Raw genomic sequence first — 24,194 nt, forward strand, 5'->3', positions numbered from 1 at the left:
GGGATCAGTAGTGGGAGTGGTTCCCGATAGGGGCAGAGCTCAGCGGTTGCGGGCTGCGGAGGTCCCACAATGCACTGGGGTACTACAGGGATCGCTCAGGTGAAGTGGCTGTGTGGGGTCGGTGTGTATTTCGGGTGCGGGATGGGGGGGCTGAACGGGGTTATTTGGGGTGGGATCAGGCCCAACAGCCAATTAGATTCTTGCGGCAGGTGACAGGAAACGGAGGTGATTGTTATGGGTTACAGAACTCTACCTGTAATGCTGGGCCTTATTCAATGTCCTTCTCCTGTCTATGGGATGCCAGCTGTAATGTATCTAATATAATACTAATGTATATAATGTATCTATAAAGCCCCCCATAGAATCCATGATGCAAAATATATAATATAATGTGTATATAATATAATGCCCCCATACAATGTATATATAATATAATGCCCCCCCATACAATGTATATATAATATAATGCCCCCATACAATGTATATATAATATAATGCCCCCCATACAATGTATATATAATATAATGCCCCCATACAATGTATAAATAATATAATGCCCCCCATACGATGTATGTATAATTTAAATCCCCCCCCCCACATACAATGTGTATATAATAAAAATCCCCCCCCTATACAATGTGTATATAACATAATGCCCCCCCACATACAATGTGTATATAATATAATCCCCCCCCACATACAATGTGTATATAATATAATGCCCCCCATACAATGTGTATATTATAATGGCCCCCATCCAATACAATGTGTATATAATATATTGCCCCTCCCTCATGCAATGTATATATAATATATTGTTCCCCTCTATATAGGACACACATGGCTTCTGACGTCCACGAAAATGTGGAGCGACACCCTGGATTGACCCCATTGTCCTCCACTCTGTGTGCAGACCCGGACAACCAGCGCTCTGAGAGCCCAGCCCCAGCACTGACCCAGGGCAATGAGCCAGGTGAGTTAAAGATTCCGAGTTGTATAATGCTAACATATTCTATAGTGTTCTACAGAGAATTGTATGAAATGTTGTGCAGAGTCTGGCTGTGTTACATTGATGGCCTCATCTTCCCACAATTCCCATAGTACCCCAGCCTGGGGGCAACAATTACACCTATCAGTGGTTCTTACCCCACCCTACTTGTACAGGACAAAGTGACAGTGTCTTCATAAAAGGACGTGCGACCCCCTGACATTCACCTTGTCACCTCAGAGCTACAACTTCCAGTGTTAAGTGCTGGGGTAGCGGTGCTGTCATGTGATAACAATTGTCTGCTATTCCCAAGCACTGTCACATGATCCTCCATACCTGTACTTAGAAGTGCAGGGGCTGTCACCAGGTGTGACAACAGAAAGGAAAACGGGGATAGTAGCAAGGTGTATGGAGTATGGTGTGGTATAGGTGGGTGGGGGGCATCTTTGCAGGACATTTTTACTGTGCATGGAAATCCTGACAATGTCTCTTCAGGAAGAAGAAAAATTGTACTTCTTTATCTCTTCTGTACAATGGTGGCAGCTATGAAGAATACTTCTTTTATTTATCACAGATCTGTTGTCACCGGTTCCCGCAGGACCAGCGGATCTGTGCTGCTGTCTGTGTCACCCATCTTGTATTCCCCCGCAGCCAGTAGTAGCAGCAGTTAAGGAATCCTGTCTACTAGTCACTTCCTGGTCTCAGTCATGTGATCCTCTGAGCCCCTTTACTACAAAAACCAAAGTATTCTGCAGAAGCACTCCATCTACTAGCAGAAGTGTAAACACCACCTGATCTGCCTCTTCTCCTGCATTCCTTCTGGTGGTGGGTTCTCTTGTTTATCATGTGACTCCCATTTGCCTCATGACCTCCCCTATAAAAGGATGTGACTGACAACAGGGACTTGCCTGAACAAGGAGTTTCCTTAGGCTCTAATTCAGGTTTCTGCTTTTCCTGCCTGGGTCTCCAGTTGCAGATTCTCCTGTGTACCAACTCTGGCTTTGACCCTTGACTACTCCTGCTTGCTGCCTGCCTGACCTCTGGCTTGTTTAAGCACAATTCTGTCTCACGTTCCTCTACCTCGCCTGATTCCTATCCGTCAGCAGTCACCTGCCTCTTCGTGTATGGGTGCCACAACCTGGCAACAGCCCGCAGCGTAACATCCTCATCTCTAGAGGCTCTCGAGAAGACCGGGCAGCTGCTTAGATTCTGTGCCTCGTGCACTTCTCTTCCAACTGGGCTGGTCACACCGAGGGTCCACCATCCTGTACGGTGGCACCATGACATCAGCGTTGTGTGGTGACTGATCTTTGTTGTGTAGTGACTGATCTGTGTAATACTCAATCTTTCTTCTAGGGGCTGCCCAGGATGAAGCCATGTTTGTCCACGCTCAGTCCTATGAGGACCTCACTGGAGAAGTGGAGGTTCCCCTTCCCCAGAGTCCCGGTCCAGAGGGCAATGTGGAGATCAGCAGCATGGAGCAGATTAGTGAGGACTTCAGTAAGCTCAGCACTCAGCTGAGTGTCAGCTCTGTACAGAGTATCGAACAGAACCCAGAGGAAGACACTGAAATGGGACACGAAGATGCTGCTTCTTCTTCTTCCAGCCCAGAAGGGGATGGGGGAAGTCGGGTGCTGGATGACTGGTACCAACACCAGAAACACGTCTTTGTCCTCAGCGAAGCAGGGAAGCCAGTGTATTCTCGATATCGATCAGAGGAGGCGCTCTCAAGCACAGCCGGAGTGATGATGGCACTAGTGTCATTTCTGGAATCAGAGAAAAATGCCATCCGATCCATCCATGCAGGTAAAATCTATTACAGTTCTCATCTCCAGGCAAATATCTCCCTCCCACTATCTCATCCCATATATCTTTCCTAATAAGTTTTCTTATTTTGGCCGTCCATGTCCCATTACAGTGGCCCTTCTGGTGGACTGCTGACCCTGCGCTGCAGAGGCTGGTTGGGCCCTGTCCGGTTGGGTCACTGAACAGTCAATGAGAAAGATTTTACATCATGCAGACCGGAATAGTGTGGCACATAACCATTGCTAGGTGACCAAAATGGGCACCACCATTGCTGGCCCCATACCCTCTGTAGGAGAACCTACCGAGTCACATAACCGTAGGTCTTCCTCCTTGGTCCTGTGCAAACCTCATGCAGGAGAAGTGTTGTACACCAATAGGTGGATTTTGTGGAGGATTTTCACAGTGATGACATCGAGATAACAAAAAGAGTTTGTTGAATTCAGAATAATAAGGTGGAATTTAGGACCACTGCCGGTTTGGCGTCTTCACCAAACTCCATTGGCCATTGTGGCATGGTGTGACCCCCACACAGACGCTCAAACATGATTTTCTTCCTGACACCCAGGGCATGTTGGGATCAAACACTGAGCAAAGCATGTGGGGCTCTGTGTGTAGTCTGAGGAAGCTTGGGATGAAGCATTTATTTTAGAAGAGATTTTATCATTATTATTATATTATTATTATTATTATTATTATTAATAATAATAATAAACAGCATTTATATAGCGCCAACATATTACGCAGCGCTGTACATTGAATAGGAGTAGCAAATGACAAAGATGCAGACAGTGACACAGGAGGAGGAGAGGACCCTGCTCGGAAGAGCTTACAATCTAGGAGGTGGGGAAAGTATCATACAATAGGAGGGGAGTTATGGAATGGTGGGAAGGTTTAAGACACAGAAGAAGATGGGTAGGTGAGGTTGAAGCATTGGGTTTTGAGTGCTCTTTTAAATGAGCAAAAAGTAGGAGCAAGCCAAATAGGACGTGGAAGACCATTCCAGAGAGTCGGGGCAGCTCTAGAAAAGTTTTGGAGCCGTGCGTGTGATGAGGTTATGAGTGAGAAAGTCATTTGTAGGTCATTGGAGAATCAAAGAGAGCGGCTGGGGGGGGGGGACTTTTCTATCAGGTCAGAAAGGTAAGTGGGGCAAGAACTGTGGAGGGATTTGAGTGCAAAGCACAGGAGCTTTCAAGAACACACATCTTTCCTGCTAGCACTTTACTTTCACTTTCATGGTAGCTCAGAGGTTACCAGACTTTTCAGTTCTCAGCATCCTTGGTGCCAAAACAAATACATAACAAAGGGTAGGAACAGACAGAAAAATAAATGTTCCTACATAACCACAGAGACAGACCAATCTTGACAGATACCCCCAGTGAAATCCCAGACCCCTCCACTGCCCCCTCCTTAGTCAGGTCATTATCTACTGTTCATATGCTAAATTCATACAGCCCCCACTTCCTCTGCTTCTCTCGCCTGTATCCCTCTTTTTCTAACCTTTATCCAATCAGTGAGGATGCACATAGGGTCCTCAGTGGTTGGCTGCTTGGTAGGTAAACTGAGGCACAGGGGAGTTTGTATAGAGCAGTAAAATCAGCCAGGTGACCACCCTGCCCGTGGTACATTTAGGAACTTGCCAGGGCACCACAGGCCCCAGTTTGGGAACTCCTGGTGTCAGTTTTTTTTATACTGGGTTCTAGATGATCACACTGGATGATACAGGAACAAAGATTATTATAATATTATACAGGATTTATATATAGCACCAACATATTATGCAGTGCTGTACATTAAAGAGCTGCTTTCATTATGGAGAGAAAAGCAGATGAAGGCATCATCAGGGGGAGTACTGTGATCTCTATGATCCGTAATAAAGACATAGCAATGTTACCTTGACATGTTACTTAGCACACTGCACTTGACACAAAGACAAAAATTTAGATGCATGCTGGGTTTTACGAAATTAATATGGGGAATGTTATTAGCAGAATACTTTTGTATGTTTACTCACTTCTTTTATTACATCTTTGTTCTTTATTTTTGCAGAAGCCTATAAGGTGGTGTTTGTTCGTCGCTCCCCTCTGGTTTTAGTGTCGGTTTCACATACCCAGCAATCAGAACAGGAAATTTCCCAGCAGTTGCTCTATGTTTACTATCAGATTGTAAGCCTGGTCACCGGTGCTCAGCTTCACCATCTCTTCCAGCAGAGACCCAGCTATGACCTGCGCCAGCTTCTCTCTGGCTCTGAGCGTATTACAGACAAGTTGTTGGACTCGATGGATGTTGATCCCAGCTTCCTCCTGGGTGCAGTTTGCTGTCATCCAATGATTGCTAACCTGCGAGACGCCACCACTTACTGTCTCCAGCAAGCCAAGGCCAAAAGCCTGGTGTTCTCCATTCTTATGTCCAACAACCACCTAGTGACTCTGGTCAGGAAGAAGGATCAGTACCTGCACCCCATTGATCTCCACCTGCTCTTTAACTTAGTCACATCATCCAGCTCCTTTAGAGAAGGTGAGGCCTGGACGCCTGTCTGCCTACCCAAATTTAATCCCTCTGGCTTTTTCCATGCACACATCTCGTATCTGAGCCACAAACCTGAACTCTGCCTCCTGATGGTGTCTACTGACCGAGAAGACTTCTTCACAGCTTCCGACTGCAAGAGAAAGATAGTGGAAAGGCTGGAGAAGAAGGGCACATGGACTTCCCTAAAAGAAGCCCTGAGGAACCCCTTCTATGACGTCACACAGATCGGGATCCCAGAACTGAGACATTTCCTCTATAAATCTAAAAGCTCTGGGCTCCTTACCAGGTTAGTGATGGACGCTACTCGGGGGTCTAATGAGGTGTGTGAATAGGGGAGGCCAGCCGTGGTCCAATAAATTTATGAATGGGAATAGCTGTCTGGTAGTTCAATGAGTTGTGTAAATAATTAAAGCTAGTCAGCAGCAAAGTGAGGTTTGCAGGTAAAGAAGGTTGGCAGGTGTAGAGATGCCAGCTGAAGGTCCAATGAGATTTTCAGACGGGAAGCTGGCTGCGGGTTCAATAGGGTGGACAATAGAGGAGGCTGGGGGGGCCAGTGAAGTGTGCAAATAGGGAAGATATTATTTCAGTCACTATAAATGAGAAATTAAGTATTTGCAGGACATATTTAGGATCATGAACTAACACTACATCATTGTCAAGTTTCTGTCGTTAGAAACAATCTTTTATGATCTTTTCTTCTGACATTAGAATGAATAAATGCAGTACACACATCACTGTTCAGTTCTATTAAGAGATGAGGTGGAAGGACAAACAGGAAGCATGCAGCTGCACCCCTCCCCCTATAGGAACTTACAGCCCAGTTTTTTCCCCAGACCCTTTTAGCTGGGCGCACCATCCAGCACTTTTCAGTAGTCACGCGGCTGTTTTTTGGTAGTAACTGATGAGTTGGGTCACAATACAGGGGCTTTCACCCGCCTATAATTTCTTCCCACCCAAAAAAATATCTGGGTTGAATATTGCAAAAATTGTCCCCGGTTGGTAGTTTACCGATCTCCCACAGCTGATGCTTGATTTTTGATTGTGAATGTCTCCAGTGACAAGTATCTAATGTGTATGTAGGGACGGATGGTGTCATTACTGTAGAATTCTTAGTCCTGCTATATATTAATTTATAACCATTAAATGTGTTTGTAATACAGCCAGCATGATTACCTAAATGATATCTTTATAGCAAACCCTTGTGTGCACCTCAAACAATTGGATTGTATTGCAGGGGTTATCTGCACTCAGGAATCAGTATTGACAATTTTTATTATTTTATCAAATGGTGACATTTTATACAAATAATCTGAGTGAAAATGCTACTTCAGTGGTGCTGATTGAATGACCTCCAAGATCACCCGGAGGGGGAGGCAGGGGATGCAGTAGTCATCCATTCCCAGATCTTTTACTGCTGTACCCTGGACTGAGGACAGAACACACATAATATTTGGATGGAGTTTCTGTAAGTGTTGGCAGCAGAATTGTTAAAGATTAAAAATATGAATATAAAATATGAGAATGACTTTGTGACCTCTCTGCAGTCCGGCCATGGTGGCTCCCTATGACACAGATCGGGAAAAAAGGCGGCTGGTGGAATTATATCAATACCTGCATGGCAGAGCGCACTGCAGTGCCCGTCCCCTGACAACCATTTACCACATGGGTGCCCACGAGAACATATTGGCATGGGTGAGTGTCCTCCATGAGGACATACAAGCTTGGGTATGTGACCCCCAAAGCACATGGAAATCCAGGAAGCCATGAGTTATAGAATTTAGGTGTTTAGTTTTCTGAAAACGCCACTGTAATACCAAAAGTTTGTTTTAAATGTTTACCAATCCCAGGAACTACTCAGATTATGGATTTCATAGTAGACCTGGTGCCAGGGGCTAGTGCCAGGACTTTAGCGGACAGCTGTAAGTATTTCTATTACATGGCACATAAGTAGGGGGACAATGAATATGTATACTTTACTTTTAGGTAGATTTATTCTTTATGTTAGAGCTCCCCTTTAATCTGAGGACTGGTAGGTGGTCCATTAAGGTGAAGAAAGCAACATCCCTAAAGCAGGGAGTTCCTTGTACTGCTTCTCTACCAGCAAGGACAGTAAACATCACAAAAGTGACAGTGCTAGATCTCACACTGCAGATATACAGCTATGAGGGTACAGAACAGGAGTGCCTAGGCACAGGATGTCACCTGATATACAGCTATGAGGGTACAGAACAGGAGTGCCTAGGCACAAGAAGTCACCTGATATAGAGCTATGAGGGTACAGAGCAGGAGTGCCTAGGCACAGTGCCTAGGCACAGGAAGTCACCTGATATACAGCTATGAAAAGAGCACAGGAAGTTGCTAGTTTTCCTGCTGTTAGGTGTCAGTATACCAGGTGCGTGACCTGAGGCTGCTCTGACTGTCTCCTCTCTTCTCTCTGCAGGTGACAGAGGCCTTTGAACTTTATGTTTGTTTCAGCCCACTGGGGACAAAGTCATCAGCTGTGAATGGGGTGTCCCGTCTTCTGCGCTGGATCCGAAAGGAAGAAGATCGCCTGTTCATCCTGAGCTCTCCTACATACTGAATGTCAGGGCGACACTGAGCACTGACCACCTGATAACCAGAGGAATGCCCACCAGATAGGATTTCCTAGAATCCTCTGCGCTGTGCTTGGCAGCTCCTCCGATAACTCTGGGCTCTTTTGATAAGAGATTTCTGTTATTTCTCTGATGTGTGTGGAGGAGGAAATAGCCAGCTATGGAAGCTAAAATCCATTAGAGGTTTCTTTATCATAAATTAACAGTAAACATGTAACATTTGATTGGCGCGAGGCTGCAGCCAATGATTTTTGAGATGAGAGCAATACAAAGAATTCAATCCGTGGTAACAGAAGGACTGTTGGCTGACGAGGAACTACAGGTCTCAGGATAACCGGCTGAGCTATAATCAAACCAAAGCTTGTTTATTTATAATAAAAAGGACCCGTGGGGATAATATTGTTTGAGCCGTCGCAGCTAACTCATCCCTTGGGATTGTATTCCTTATTCCTCCTTGTGAGGGTTAAATCACTGACTGGAACAAGCATGCAGCCAGTGAATTGGTGACTCCTGATCTCCACATATTGAGGTAAGGATGAAGATGGCAGCCTATTCAGATTGCAGCCCCAAATTGTTCAGTCATTTATTGCATAGCAGAAGATGTCAATCTATATAACTGGTATCAGATAAAGGGTTACTGGGTCTCTGCGTCAGCTGACCTCACGTTCTCTCATGTTGCTGGTTCATTTTAGAATGTCTGCGGCCTAATTTGTATCCCAAACATTTGCCATGATTTCTGTGTTATAACATTCAGTGTTTATTCTCTGATATCTCAATGCTGCTGATATCCTGCAGCCTCTTTGCTGCCACTTCCTGCCCACAATCCTTCCAGCAATGGCTGCCCAGCATTCCTCAGGTTTCCTAATGGTTACAACAGCAGACTTTTTCTTTACATTGGGTGTCATAGGGTGACAACGCAGGAGATTGGGAGACAAGGACAGAGCATTGTCATCCTATAACAGGAAGTGCGTAAACAAGGACATTCATGGCAGGATCACCAGAGGTTATTAAAAGCTGCAGATCTAAGATGGGTGAAAATGACTTTTATGATAAAACGTTACAGATTCTATAAATTTTACTGATAAGAAATCTCCATAATCTGCTTGTTCACTTTATAAAACCAATAAATCCATCATTTGTCTAGTGGTTATTTTAACGATTGCAGGGATCATTTCCTTTGTCAGGTGCTCACTGGGCAGCAGAGCATTTCCTAAAAGAAGACTGGATGATCCCAGACAATTTGCTGCGCTGCTTAATGGGCGGCCCAGCTTCTCTCCCTTGATTTGTATTGGAGGCTGAGGGGACGATATTACCCCCCCCCCCCCAGAGTGGATAATAAATCTCCTCCCCAGAGCAGATATTACCCCCCATCAGAGCAAAGATCAGCTTCAATTTGTGATTAAATTACCTGTTCCAGTGACAGTTGTCTACAAGTGGATTCCTCCTATATCCTGTTCCTCCTTTATCTTCTAAAATCCTGCCGGGTTTATTTCCTTCACTATCCCACCCATACCTATGCACAGATGTGTATGTATGGCCATTACAGTGAGGCATCTCTCATCTCAGATTCGTTGTCTTTGGGATATTGTTTTACATCCTCTGAGATCTGATTTATACAGCGCAGACAGAGGAATCATGATAAATGTTTGTTTCACTTCAGGGGAGGCTGTGCTGGATGTGACCTTGTGTGTGTTATCCTAGAATGACCACTAGGTGTCACTGTGCCCCTTCTCTGCAGTGTAATGGTGTCTGGTGAGTTCACAGAGGTGACTATGAAACCTCCATACCTGGGGTCATCTATGGAGATCTGAGGAGGAGGAGGGGGATTTGGCACTCTGCCCCCTTACCCCAACAACAAACATTTTACCCCTAAGATGAAGCACAAGCCCATCCCCAGAGTCTGGCCTTTCCAGGCTCCACAGATGATGTCCTCTTCCCATATTAAATCCCATAAAAGAACTAAGTCATGTGACAGCGGATGTACCCGGACCTGGTATAGGTTGATGATCCTCGGGTGTACTGTACTGTACTCCCCTCAATAGGAGAAACCTAAATTCTTTTATGAGCAGTACCCCTTAGTGCCCCCCATATGACAGGAAATGATGGGAAAACTCACCGTCTAGAGTAGATTAACAATGAATATCGGTGATCAGCTGGGTTGTGCTCTGCGGATGGGACAGGCGATGTCTCTGCTGAAATAACTTACCTGCCGGACCTCAATCTTCTGTAAACACCGAGCTGTGTGTAGCCTCATCACAAAAAATCTGCCTCTCCAATCTGTGATACAGAACTGACCCAATCACAATGATGGCGGTGTGTACCCCAATGTATTCCTGGTGTGGGGTCACAGGATAGGAAGTGAGGGTAAATCCCCCAGAGGGGGACAAAGACACTGTACACATAGAATAATCAATTCTACAAAACTAAAACATCAGCTGCTGCTGTACAATCTCAGATATCTGGACAAACCCATATTTACATTACTCAACCGTCTAGGCTGGGTACAAAGATCACATCCAATGGATCTACCGGTTACAGACAGTGCAATCCCCTCCCGTAGTCTCTCCTACAATCATCTCATACAATCATCTCCTACAATCACCACATACAATTACCTCATACAATCATCTCCTAAAATCCCATCTTACAATTCCTTCATACAGTCCCTCCCTACAGTGACCTCATACAATCATCTCTTACAATCACCTCATACAATCATCTACAATCACCTTATACAACCACCTCCAACAATCATCTCCTACAATCACCTTATACAATCATCTCCTACAATGATCTATAATCACCTCATACAATCATCTGCAATCACCTCATACAATCTGCTCATACAAATCACTTCTCATAGCTGTATATCTGTTGACTTCCTGTGCCTAGGCACTCCTGTGTCCCCATAGCTGTATATCTGCAGTGTGGGGTCATCTCAGCTCCTCTCTGTTGGTGTCCCCATGTTTAAGGTGATATTTTATGTTGTCACCGCTGTGCTGCTCTCTGTTCTCCCTGCTGGAGGGGGAGCTGTACCTGTGCAGTGTGAGGGTCGCACTGTTTCTCCTTCCATTCTGTGATCCAAGCTTCCTCTCCCTCTATTATTACCCCACCTGTCATCAGGGGGCAGTTCTGATATGAGGGGGCAATTCCAGACACTCCCTTGTGCACTCTGCCCATCTACAACAACCCCCTAAACAGGTTCTCTTTCCCAACCCCAGGGTCTCCCCTCTGATCCATCACTGATTGGTGGTTGTAGAATTCTAAAATGACGGCCATCACTTCCTGTCCTGCTGACACCATAGGAAATAGGCAAAGTGAGGCAAAGTTGTCACCACTCAATGTTTCCTGTTGTAGTGACAACCTGTAAATTGTATAATTCTGGTCATGTGACAGGTGTGGGGTGGAGTCCCTGGGGTACACAGGGTCCTGCATGCTGCTCAGTGCACTTTTCTCATACAGGGATGTTGTGGATTTTCTGTACCTCCCCTCCTTTCCCAGTCAGATCTGATTGTATGATAGAAATCTTCCCCTCTGTAACCCCACAAATGTCCCCAGCAATCCCGGGGGGTCCCAGTGTCCCTGTGCAGGTATTAGGGAGGTCCCAGATCTGCATGGAGGATGATTGCTCAATAGAAGCGCCTGGGGCTGAGGGTGGAGCTGCCAGGGATTCCTCTCCCCCTCCCTGCTACAGCTGGGTGAGGACTCCCAGCACCTCCTCCCCCCAAATCCCCACTGTGGAAACCTGAAAATCCAGCCCCCCCTCTGGAGAGACCCCACCAACCCCTGGCCAGGTAATCCCCCCCCCCATGCTTTAGGAGTGCAGGATGGGATTTCTTTTTCTTCCCACAATTTGCTGGACTTTCATCTGAGTGAACCCTCAGCTTTGGAGTACTGACGTTGGTGACCCGTTCGAGGTGCAGCGTCCCCATCATGGAGGTTCGTAGGAATTTCATTATGATTTATGTACTGTACGTGTTCTGTGTGATTCTGACATTCACCACATGTTCACTGTCGGAGAATCTTCTGTGTCTGTGCAGTATTGAATATTGTGTGAAAGTCACATTCACCCATACATACAAAGTATGATTGGTCCCCTTGTGTCAGCTGACTGAGGCCGCTATGGTGCATTTGTAACACATTTACAAAGGTGGATGTGACCCCCAACAATCAACTTTTCTGATTGGCTGCTTTATGGGGATCATTATGTCTGTTCATAAAATACCTGTGGATCCTGCCAGAAATCCAGAGCTGTCCCATGGACTACAGAACAATTACTCTTTATGTTGTGGTGATGAAGGCGGGGGGGTTAGAAGTTTTACAGGAGAAATTTGGGCAGAGTCACCCCTTGTCCCCAGTACAGATGAATCTCTCATTACCATGTTATTGATTGGCTGGCTGTGTGAGAGGCGGATGGCAGATCGGTGGTAGTGAGTAGAAGGTTCACCGGGTGTATCATCAAGTCTTGGCCCCACCCTCCTCACATTCACCCCTCCTTCATCTCCTCCCTGCTATGGGTGAATGTACGGCCCGGTGTGCGGAGGGTTAAAGGTTGGTTATTCTCTTACGATGCAGGAACTCTCTGCCAGGTGACTTGGCCTCATCCCAGATTGGCCGCAGCAAACCAGAGGACTTTATACGGAGATCTGATTTGGGGAAATCAATCCAGAGGACCCAACAGATGGTGTTAGTGTACCCTGGACTTCTGTGGGTGCCGTATCGAGGAAATCATTGTGATTGGTCAGTTCTTGGCAGCTGTCTCAGATTAACCCATCGATTGTCCCAGGAGGAGCTGGAATGTGAAGGAATTCCATTGGTTCCCTGTGTATGGTCAGCCGGGAACCGATGCCCGGAGGGGTCCTGAGATCTAAACTAATTCTGTCCGGAGGGTCCACCTGTGCTGCACTGAGAATGGCCGGGCATCCTGAGGTTTGTAGTTCCACAGCTCTTTGTATTGTGCTGTCAGAATAAAAGATTGGGAGAATCAGCTGGCAAACTGCCCAGGGGCCCCCGACCTTCTTCAGGGACCCCAACTGCACAATGGCAGGGGGTGCAGGGTGCTGAGCATTTAGCGGCCCCACTTTATATTTTGGTATAACCTTCATTTAATGGACAGTGCTGCATTATATGTTGACACTATATAAATACTGTTTAATAATAACAATAACAATATTATTAATCCCCCCCCCCAGGACTCTGGGGATTCAGCACCATCAGGTCGGCAGTAATGTGCACTAGCGGCGCTCCCTTGTTTACTCTGCGCTTCCTGTACACTGAGTGCAGCCCGGATTACATAACCAGAGTCACCACAGAAACTGACCTCCGGGGGTGGGGGGGACAACGAGTGGGGGACTTGTATAGCACTGAATTGTTCTGTAGCGTTGTACAAAGTGGGGAATGTACAGGATCTAATATATGGCCAATAGCAATACCCTATAAAACGGTGGGGAGAATGCTTCAGGTGGAAGGGTGCACTCTGCAGTTAGTGGGCTTTGTATGCTGTGCCCATTACTAATATTACCGATTTATATAGCACTGACATGTTCTGTAGCATTGTACAAGGTGAGGATTTTCCTGGAGACCACCACCCTTCAATATGGGGAACCCAGGTCACAAGAGCTTACCATCTACACGAAGTGACACATTTCAAATATACAATCAGACCATCTCCTGGCAAACCAGGGTCACAGATTCAAATCTCAGCCAGGATGTCATCTGCATGGAGTTTGTTCTCTCTGTGTGTGGCTTTCCTTCTACCAGAACATACAGATAGTTGGAGTCCCACCATAATCATAATTTTCCCCCATGAATGTGTGACCCCAATAGTGACATTAGATTGTGAGCTCCTCTGAAGGACAGTCGGTCACATGACTATGTACAACACTGGATGATATGTCAGCGCTTTATGAATTCATAATAGTATATGAGAAGGGAATTGGACAATCAGATTAAAAGGTGTGTATGCAGCTTTGCAGGAGTCAGTAAGCTTGGCAGTGTGTAGGTTACAGGACATGCTGGGGTTTGTGGTTCCACATAAAGGAAATATTGTGTTTGGGGACTATGTAGAGCTGATTTGTTGTAGATCTTTAGGTGCGTGGGTTGAATATGATGACCGATCATCCAATCACACAATAATCCTCTCAGATGTCATCCACAAGGCTCAAACTGATCGTATTGTACAGATTCATCCACATTCATACAACCAAATTTGTACCAGACGGGGCAGAGTTTGGGGTCCCTGCAGTGCGGTTGGAGTTGGATTTGTCCCAGACGCAGAGCGGATACAGGAGGGGGAAGAGAAACCCAAAGATGGAGCAGAAGAGGAAATGAGAGGTCAGATCTTCCGTTCACTTTCACTGACAGGAAGTGTGACCTTCATACGCCCCAAATCACCTCCAGCTGCTTCTCGGCTGGAGAGCTGACAATCTGAGACGAGATTACCCCTCCCTGCTGTACCCAAAGATTTCCATCTGAAGGAGAATGCAATGGGGGCTCTATGCTGCCCCCCAACCTACCCATCACCGAACATTCACCCCCCTCACTCCCCACCATAGGATGCACAGGGCCCCTTTACTGTCCCCAACCTACCCTGCACCATACATTCATTCCTCATCATTAGATGAACAGGGTTACTGCCCCCTAACCTAACCAGCAAGAAACATTTACCCTTTCCCCTTTATTCCCCACCACAGGGCCCCTTTACTGCCTTCCAACCTACCCCACACCAAACATTCACCCCACTTTACTGCCTGCTATGGGATGAATGTGACAGCTGGGCAGCTAACATTTTCCTAAAGCTAAAATCAAGGAGGGAACCAATGACATTCCCCCTGAGGAATATCATTCACCCAGTCCTATCCATATTCACAAGGGACGTCAGTATTCCTGGGGCCCTGAGGAGTAGTTGGGGTCCATATGTGCGGGTGACCCCGCTCTGACATTCCTCTTGTAGCAGATTTTTGTTGTATATATTGTATAACGGTCCGATATTAACCCGACAGATATTCACCCGAACATACAGAGCCCTGGGGCTACTGGTGGACAACCCCAGAAATTCAGGGCTGGTTTTAGGAAATTGCCCCAGGCCCCCCCTTTCTCCTCCAGGACCCCAACTGACAGAATGGCAGGGGGTGCAGGGAGCTGGAATGCTGTGTATGTGGGGCCCTAACTTCAGATTTGCCCAGGGCCCCATTTTGTTTTACACCTGCACCAATCAGAAATGAATATACTGCCAGCACAACCAAATCTTTTGCAATCTGATTGTCTTTTTATTGGTGTTTGCTGAGCTCACAAGACAAAGGAGGGAAACATTCTGGGAGCACCATCATCAGGCATTGGTACCCCAATTAGTATGATATAGAGGCCCCGGGTGAGTCTGAAGCAGCTGAAAAGCGATGATTTGCAGTTTTGTGGGGTCAGAGGCCCTGGCTGGGTGAATCTGTGGCAGCCGTAACATTGGAATGGAAGGATGAAAACCCGACCGGTAATTCATCACCTGGGAGGGAGATTCCTCCTCACTTCCTGCCCCAAAGATTCAAGAGAAAGTGAAGAGACAAATGTCACCAGAAGATTCCCCTTCACTTCCTGTTCTGGTGACAACTGGTGGACGAACAAACTGGACAGATTCCAATCTTTCTGGATCTGAAATCTAATCTGCGATAATGGCAGCAATTGTATAGATTGTTGTTTGTTTTGCTGTCGTCTAGTTTATTGTGAATCATCCCAAGGAAACTGCATTCTGTGGGAGGCCTGCAAGTCGCAATCTGTGGCCCCAGGGCGATGTGAGGGTGGCACACAAGAGACAAATCACCGCCTGTCGCCCGAGGCCTAAACTTTCCAAGATTACTGAGCTGAGGCGCGGCCACTCCACGTTCATTGTTACAGACCAGGCTGATTTATTGATACCAGCATGGCAGTGCCATGCACTGGGGGTCAGGCGTGGGGGGGCTGAGGGTTACATTGGGGCACTGTTACCCCATACCACATGCATTGTTGTACCACAGATAAAGACATCAGTGTCGCTTAAACATGGAGGACATAAGTGGGGAAGATGCAGCAGCAGAATATTTCCTGTCCTGGAGGGTCACTTCCTCCAAACTGGTGACAACACACAATGTGGTCGCTGTCACTTCGAGCAGATTCAGCAATATATGAGGGGTGTTAGGGAGGAAATGCAGAAATGTTTTATAAAGCACAGAAAGATTAGGCTTTACATTTTAATGCAGGACACATCTTAAAATGCAGATTGATACAAAGCCATGAAATCCCTGATATGTAGCGAAATATGCAGGGCGATGAGGGCAGAGCAGCCCCAGGTATTGGATTCCTACGCTCTCTATTGGATCATTCTAATGTAGATTCTCAACCATGCAAGGGTTAATCATTAAACCTATGAATGGGGCAGATATTCCCCCAGGCAGTAACAACCCCTCCCAGGGGCAGAGGAATGTTACTGGGTTGTATTCACAGGCCAGGAATGCAGGAAGGGTTGGGCTGCAGGTGACGCTCAGTGTATTCTTATAAGGTGAGATCTGGGGAGTTTTTACCACAACATGAAACTCTTTACTTGTCATTGGGCCGGTTGCTCAGAATATGGCACAGACAGGGCCTAGAAGGGGGGTATAGAAGACTAAACCCAGGGGGGGCTGGGCAGCTCAAACACAACACAGGGTATTTATTCTGCGACCAACCCATTAGGAAAAAACTTATTCGGGGAAGTTACTTCTCATTCGAATCGGTTATCGCTGAACTGACAAAGCTAATTATTATTTTTAATAAACAGTATTTATATAGGGCCAACTTATTACACAGCCCTGTACATTAAATAGGGGTTGCACATGACAGACAGATACTGACAGTGACACAGGAGGGGGAGAGGACTCTGCCCAGAAGAGCTTTTAATCTAGGAGGTGGGGGAAGTATATGATATATGTGTGCAGCATGTAAAACAATTTCCTGCTACAAACCCCCAAAAACAAAGCAACTCCCAATGATCCAATCCAAAACATATCCCATTTTATCTAGGTTGGGATTGACACTAAAGACCCCTAAAGCAATCCTCACCCTGAACAATTAAAATACAGCACAGTGGCTCAGGCGTTAGCACTCAGGTTCCAATCTCAGCCAGGACATTATCTGCATGGAGTTTGCAGGTTCTCCCCATGTTTGCGTGGGTTTCCTCCGGGTACTCCGGTTTCCTCCCACATCCCAAAAACATGCAGTTAGGATAATTGGATTCCCCCATAACTGACCTTAGACTGTGGTAAGGATATATGACTATGGTAGGGACATTAGTCTCTAACTGTCTCCTGTGCTATGTCTGCAGTCTCTTGATCTGTAATATCATACATTGAATATTATGGATGGCCCCTTGTTGACGTTGGAGGGCCCTATCAGGGTATTTTCACAGCACTGGAAGTATCTTGTGCCTTTGCACAGCTCTGGCTCCCTCTCGATGTTGTTGTGGTTTTTGTGGAAGTGTTTGATTAGTGTTGGGAGTGTGGCCAGGTTGTACGCCCCGGCACTGGCAGCCTCTGTATATATTTCTCTCTCTGCTTTCTGCACATGTGGAAATCTATTATTGAAGGAAACCTGCCGAGAAAAGCCAGCAGACCACAGCAGACATCTGGGGTAGTGTGAGGAAGTCCCATCATACCCAGCCAACCACTGGTATCCTTTGGGCATCAGGTTGTATCAGACCATCCTTTTTGGGACGGGGCTGGATGAAATTTACCTTTGGGGACCAGGCTGGATGAGAATATCCTTTGGGGACTGGGCTGGATGAGATTATCCTTTGGGGACTGGGCTGGATGACATTATCCTTTGGGGACGAGATTATCCTTTGGGGACCGGGCTGGAGGAGATTATCCTTTGGGGACCAGCCTGAATGAGATTATCCTTTGGAGACTGGGCTGGATGGGATTATCCTTTGGGGAACGTGGTGGATGAGATTTTCCTTTGGGGACCGGGCTGGATGGGATTATGCTTTGGGGACCGGGCTGGATGGGATTATCCTTTGGGGACCGGGCTGGATCAAACCATCCTTTTGGGACCAGGCCGGACCAGCCAATCCTTTGGGGACCAGGCCGGGTCAGGCCATCCTTTGGGGACCGGGCTGGATCAGACACTTCTTTGGGGAATGATCTGGAGGAGAACAATCTTAGGGCTAGATAAATGGCACCCTGCAGTAATTGCACTGGATTAAGGTTTCATGGACTGTATTAAGGATGTTTAGGTAGCCCTTTGGGGCTCATAGTACTCATAACAGCACAAGAAGCTCGCCCTCTCAGCCTGATTTGTGGTGCGCAGAGGATTATGAGATAATTCTAGAAAGGACTGTACAGTGCTACCAACATACAAAGATCTGATGTTCTGTACAATCTGTTGTTGTATTTCTATACATTTTCTCAGGAATCGGTTCGGTTTAGGAGCGCCTCACAAATGTGAACCATAAAGCAGAATCTGGAAAATTCCTGAAAATATGAAGTTCTCCCAAAAATTCCAAGAATGTATTTTATGTTTCAGCCAATTGTGCGAATCCCCTGGCCGTCCCCTGACCTAGGCTTGTTGTGTTCATGTTTTATTTACATTGCAGCCTGTGATGGTTTCATGCTGGTGTGGTAACTCGGAGGTTACGTAGACCAGGCGTTATTTTTGTCCAGGATTGTGAAAGCCGCAGAGCAGTAAACGTTTTTCTATCATTTCCAGAATGATGTCAGCACTATCCGCCTGCGCTGGCTCATTCACTGCTGGAAACTCGCTGTCCCATTCACATGCAATGGAAAATTCAGATTCTTGTTGAGTTTTGGCAGGTATATGCTAATTCATCATACAACATAAACTTATTTTTCTCTCCAATGTGTTTGGCCTGCACAGGAAGTGAATGTAAAACATGTTTGGGCCAAACATAGATCTATAGTATTGTGTGCTACTTCCCCCACCTCCTAGATTGTAAGCTCTTTGGGCCAGGGTCCTCTCCTCCTGTGTCACTGTCTGTATCTGTCTGTTATTTGCAACCCCTATTTTTTGTACAGCGCTGTGTAATATGTTGGCGCTATATAAATACTGCTTATTAATAATAATACACTCAGACAAAAGATAACTTAGCAAGGTGTTTGGGGTTGGTGGGGACCCAGAGATCACTTGGACATTTTCTGCCATCATTCTTCTATCTTTTGTATACTTATGTTATGTTCAGTGGTTCCCATTCTGCAGTCCTGGAACTAAGCAGGACCATAATGATGATTGCTGTGTAATGCAAGACAGGACCCTCTGACATTGCTGTAATGCTGCACAGATCCTTGCAATGTCACCATAATGCATCATAAGGCACTGAGATGCCAGCGTATCCTAGCACAGGTGCCCAGGATGATACCACAGTGCAGCAAGTAAGGCTGCTTCTGCTGTGCCTTCTATTTGTAGCATCCAACCTAGAACCCCTTATGTATAAAAGGTTCATTTGTAAAAAAAAAAAGTTGTGAGCATAAAAGAAAGGAAGACAAATGGGAAAACAAAGTAAAGAAAAATAACACAATTGATCCAGTTAGTGTTTTATGTTTCACTAATACAAGCTGCACCCTTGGCACAGCAGAAGCCCCTCCTCCATAAAGAGCTACATATTAAATAGATGAAATATACCAGGGGTGTCTGAGGATCTGCCTGAGGATTCCTCATTTCACAGTTATTATGCAGATTTTCCGCCTATTTCATAATCTTTCCCTGGCAGTGATAAGTTATTGTCTTCCCCCAGTGTCCGGCAGAATTTCTGGCAGAACATACTGATGATTTGCGGGTAGGTCGGGTGTGGTATCCCTGGAGCTGATTCAGAATATTCTCTAATGATATGTATTTCACTCCTATTACCTTCATGCCGACATATCAGTTATAGGTGGATGATGGAGACTTCCTATGGCCACAAAGTGCTGCAAAGTCTTCTGAAAGTTCAGCGCTTGCCAGATTGATGAACAAGGGGCTGACTTGGTGGTGTTCATGAGAAGGAAGATTTCTGCACTCCCACCACTGTAAAAGCTCAGAAGATTTTTAGGGTGATTGTGTGGTTGGGTATGTTTTACAGGTGTACAAAGGTACAGCTATTACTTCCTATGGAGGTATAGCTGGCCTTTGCACTCTGGCCTTTGCAGCGCTGGGTCCCAGGTTTGAATCCTGGCCAGGACTATCTGCATGGAGTCTGCAGGTTCTCCCCGTGTTTGTGTGGGTTTCCTCAGGGTGCTCCTGTTTCTGCCCACATTCCAAAAACATGTAGTTAGGCTAATTGGTTTTCCCCCAGTGATCTTAGACTGTAATAATGACATATGACTATGGTAGGCACATTGGATTGTGAGCTCCTTTGAGGGACAGCAAATGAAATGAAAATGGACTTTGTACAGCGCTGCATAATATGTCAGTGCTATATAAATAAGAAGATCATAATATTAGTAAAAAGGTGGAAATACTCATACTACAGAATGAAAGGAAAGAGTGGGCTGCAAATCAATAAATTTAGGATTATTTAAAATTATTTCGATCATAACACTACCGCATTTTGTCATTGGTTGTCACCTTTTCAGATCGATAAATGTAAACAAGGACCTAAATCATAGAGGGCGAAATAAGTAAATGGCAGAGGTACTGATAAAAAGCCAAAAAGCAAAAACGCTGCACTCCTATATTAGAATACAGGTAGTGAAATATTCATATGAAGTGAAAACAAATGCTGGGAATCAAATAGTGGGTCATCGTGTGCATCTATCCAATACAGAGCACAGAATCTAATATGGGTTAGGCCATCATATTCTAGATTACATTACTGTAATGTAATGGCTCTGTGGGGTTATTTGCATGCTGTTGATGTACAACCCCCTAAATAACTGGCTTGGATCCATGTTGTGGATTTTTCGGTTTGTTTTGTGCTCCGTTCTTTATTTAGATGATTTATTTATTACATTTTGGATATATTTGGATATATTTGGAGTCCTCAATGGCCATTTAGGCTGGGTACACACGTGCAATAATTGTCGTTGGAAAGGATCTTTCATGATGTACATACAGCGCTGTTCTCTTCTATGGAGAGGGGAGGGAGAGAATGATGGAGCAACACCCCGCTGTGCTCTCTCCCTTTAATTTTCATTCCTATAGTTCGTCGTTCATGGATCCGCCAGGACGGATGAGGAGCACTGTACACACGCCAGATTCTCATCCGATATCGGTTATCGGAGAAGAATCTTTATCTGCCTTGTGTTTGGAGCCTAAATCCCAGATTTTATGTGGTGCGTTTTCACTGGGTTAGGGGTTTTTTATGGAAATATCCTAGTTCTGAGAAGACTTGTTTTGTCTTGTACCATATTTTATTAGTAAAATATTCAGAAAGACAAGTAAATTATGAGTTTCGGGTGCAATGCCTTCCACTAACTTTCCCTTCTTTCTTCCTACAGGTGCTGTAATATGGATTCCCTGTGTCTGTTAATTTGTCCTCCACCAAGGTGAACTCTGAATTTCCTGTGTCCTTCTCTATTCCATTATGTGTCGCCCATCCTGGCTGCTCCTCCTACTCTTCCTTACAGGAGACTACGTGGCATCCTCGTGGCAATGTCTGAACAATCCCTTTATGTCTTTAAATCCTGATGTCCAGTATAAACTCTCCAGCTTCACTGCACCAAGTGCTATCCAAAACCTGGCCACCAAGGATGGACCTCTGCTCTTCATTGCCACCACCAACCACCTCTATGTGCTCAATGCTGGCAACCTTCAGGTCTTGCAGGATCTTATTACTGGTCCCACAAACAGCTCCACATGTGACCTGTGCTCCAAATGTCAGATGGACAATGTCCACTCTGCACAATCTGAAGACACGGAGAGCAAAGTCTTGATATTGGATCCAGTAGAAAACATTTTATACAGCTGTGGTTCTTCTCTCCATGGAGTTTGTTTCCTTCATGAATTTAACAACGATGAAATCCATTATTCCTCCTGCTTGTTTCGTGCACCTAATAATTCTCCTTCTTTGTGCAGAGACTGTATTGCCAGCCCCCTTGGAACAGTTGTTACAGCCATTGAGCACCTGAAGACTGTAAATTTCTATGTGGCCTCATCAGTGGATTCTAATATAGCGAGCAGCTATGGTACCACATCCGTGTCCATCAGGCGAATGCTGACCTCGCAGAACGGCTTTGCGGCAGACTTTCACTCGCTGACTGTTCTTCCTCCCTTCATAAACAAATACCCCATCCAATACATTTACACTTTTAGTACTCTGCAATATGTCTATTTCTTGACAGTACAGCTGGAAAGCACGCAATCTAAAAATTATCACACTAGGTTGGTGCGTCTGAGTGCAACAGAGCAGGACATGAAAAGGTAAGCAGGAAAATGCAACCCATAGCAATTCCTGGGGAAGGGTAATTCATGTAAACCTCCGGGTACACTGGCAATAATGTTTAACTAGTTGTTGTTGGCTGTATCGTTGTATACAACACAAATAAATCAGTGTACTGTTAAAGGGATAAAGGACAACAAGAAGTTAAAGAGACATAATTGCCGGTGTAAGCCCAGCTTTATGCTGACCATGCGGTGGCTGATTGGTGCACAAGCAGGTAATTGATTGATATTGATTGTTTACTTTCCTACCACCTTGTACCTATCATCTGGCTCCATTCTTTACCTGATCAGTGCAACCTCCATCTACTCTGACCACCAATAGCAGGGAGAGCTCCTCTTGGAGAGTTACATTATTGGTGATCAGAGTTGGGAAAGCAGCACCAGACAAAGAACAAAACAAAATTCCCAAATAATGGTCATTCACCTAGTGACCCAGCTATACATTGCTGAAACTGCTGACACAGATCTTTTAATAATTGCAATTCAGTTGTATTAGCAACTAAAATGCTAAAGGGGAAATTGTATGGTTTCCACACATTTTGGATAATTTTCCCTGTTACAAGTATTAAAAAAAAAAAAAAAAAACAGATCTCCTGGCATGATTAATGGGTTATAAAACTGTTACCAAGGATAAAAATAGAAACCGCAAAGTAATCCTACAGATTGCTTCTTATGTCATTTACTTGTACATATGGTTGCACTTTAAGACATATTGAATTCCAGCTTTGGCAGATTCTCTATCAGTTAGAGTGAAGTGCTCTCCATTACCCCCCACGCTCCACCGTTCCCCTCCGCGCTCCCTTCCTTCTGGTGTTATCTGGGCTCCCCTAATGTAACCCCCATACTGTCTGTCTCTCTGCAGTTACCGGGAACTGGTCTTGGACTGTAGAAATGAGCTTAAGAGGCGCCGCAGGTCAGAACCCGAAACATTCAACCTTGTCCAGGCAGCTCATGTTGTCGGCGTGGGAGACAATCTGGCTGTGGAGTTAAATCTAAAACGCGGAGATCCGGTTTTGTTTGCCACATTTGCCCAAAGTGAGCCGCAAAGCGCCAAACCTCGTCGCAAGTCTGCCCTCTGCGCCTTTCCATTAGAGCTCATCGACTACTCCATCAAGGAGGGGATGAAAAAATGCTGCAGCGTAGAGTACAAAGAAAAACTGCAGAGAGGACTCCAATACTACCAGACTGAGACCTACTGCCCACAGAATGTAAGAAACTGCCCTGACCCCACAGATATTACCCCAAACCCAGGCCTGCTGTACCTAAAATCTAAGGAAAAACTCTGACCCCACAGCTACTGCCCCTAGAATGTGAGGAGTCATGCTTACCTGAGACATACATCCCACAAAATATATGCAGCTGCCACAACCACAGAGTTACTACCCAAAATCCAATTTCATTGCCCTAACCCCAGACTTCATGAAAAGCTACCCTTCACAAAATTAAGTAACTGCCCTGCACCCAGGGCTTTTATCTCAAACCAAGGCCTACTTCCCCCAGAATGTATGGAATAACCCTACCAGAGCTATTGCCCCAGTCTCTGGCATAATACCCCCAGAATTTAAGGGACTGCTGCAACCATACAGCTTATATATTTGAAAATTAAGGTATTAACTTGAACTCAAAAAGAGTGCTGCCTCTAGAACATAAGGAATTTTCCCAATCCTTGGGTCTGCTTCCACGGGTTGTAAAGAATGACCCCCAACACCAACCTTTGCTCTAACCCCATGCCAACTGTCCCCAGAATGTAAGAAAATATACCAAGCACAGACGTCCAATTTAATGCTCCTTAAGTGTAAGAAATTACCCCATGTGCCAGTCTATTGACACCAAATGTAAGAAATTGCCCCAATTCAGGTCTGTTGCCCATTGCTAGGCCAACTGCCACCAGAATGTACAGAATGGCC

General features: G+C 45.5%; 2 protein-coding genes across 8 annotated transcripts in view; both read left to right on the forward strand.

Annotated features, from left to right (window-relative positions):
* Positions 1-5: 5 nt before the first annotated feature.
* Positions 6-9,046, forward strand: MON1A (MON1 homolog A, secretory trafficking associated). 3 transcript variants are annotated; one of them, XM_072420318.1, is made up of 6 exons: positions 6-99; positions 834-973; positions 2,345-2,794; positions 4,841-5,606; positions 6,865-7,012; positions 7,761-9,046. In XM_072420318.1, the coding sequence occupies exons 2-6, from the start codon at positions 841-843 to the stop codon at positions 7,899-7,901; spliced, it is 1,638 nt and encodes a 545-aa protein (XP_072276419.1). In that variant the 5' UTR covers positions 6-99; positions 834-840; the 3' UTR covers positions 7,902-9,046. The 3 variants fall into 3 exon arrangements, with proteins under 3 accessions (XP_072276419.1, XP_072276420.1, XP_072276421.1); XM_072420320.1 differs by having other exon boundaries at positions 13-121; XM_072420319.1 differs by lacking the exon at positions 6,865-7,012 and having other exon boundaries at positions 7,761-7,896.
* Positions 9,047-11,743: 2,697 nt separating this feature from the next.
* MST1R (macrophage stimulating 1 receptor) overlaps positions 11,744-24,194 on the forward strand; it is a 28,818-nt gene continuing 16,367 nt past the window's right edge. The window contains exons 1-3 of one of the 5 annotated variants that reach the window (XM_072420324.1): positions 11,744-11,853; positions 21,345-22,266; positions 23,150-23,495. In XM_072420324.1, coding sequence (XP_072276425.1) covers positions 21,431-22,266; positions 23,150-23,495 — 1,182 coding nt within the window. In that variant the 5' untranslated portion in view covers positions 11,744-11,853; positions 21,345-21,430. Of the gene's footprint in view, positions 11,854-12,434; positions 12,844-16,903; positions 17,602-17,755; positions 22,267-23,149; positions 23,496-24,194 lie in introns of those variants that run through there. The other 4 variants (XM_072420322.1, XM_072420325.1, XM_072420323.1 and 1 more) reach the window with 4 other exon arrangements.

The sequence above is a fragment of the Pyxicephalus adspersus genome, chromosome 8 (genome assembly GCF_032062135.1).
Source record: "Pyxicephalus adspersus chromosome 8, UCB_Pads_2.0, whole genome shotgun sequence".
Lineage (NCBI taxonomy): Eukaryota > Metazoa > Chordata > Amphibia > Anura > Pyxicephalidae > Pyxicephalus > Pyxicephalus adspersus.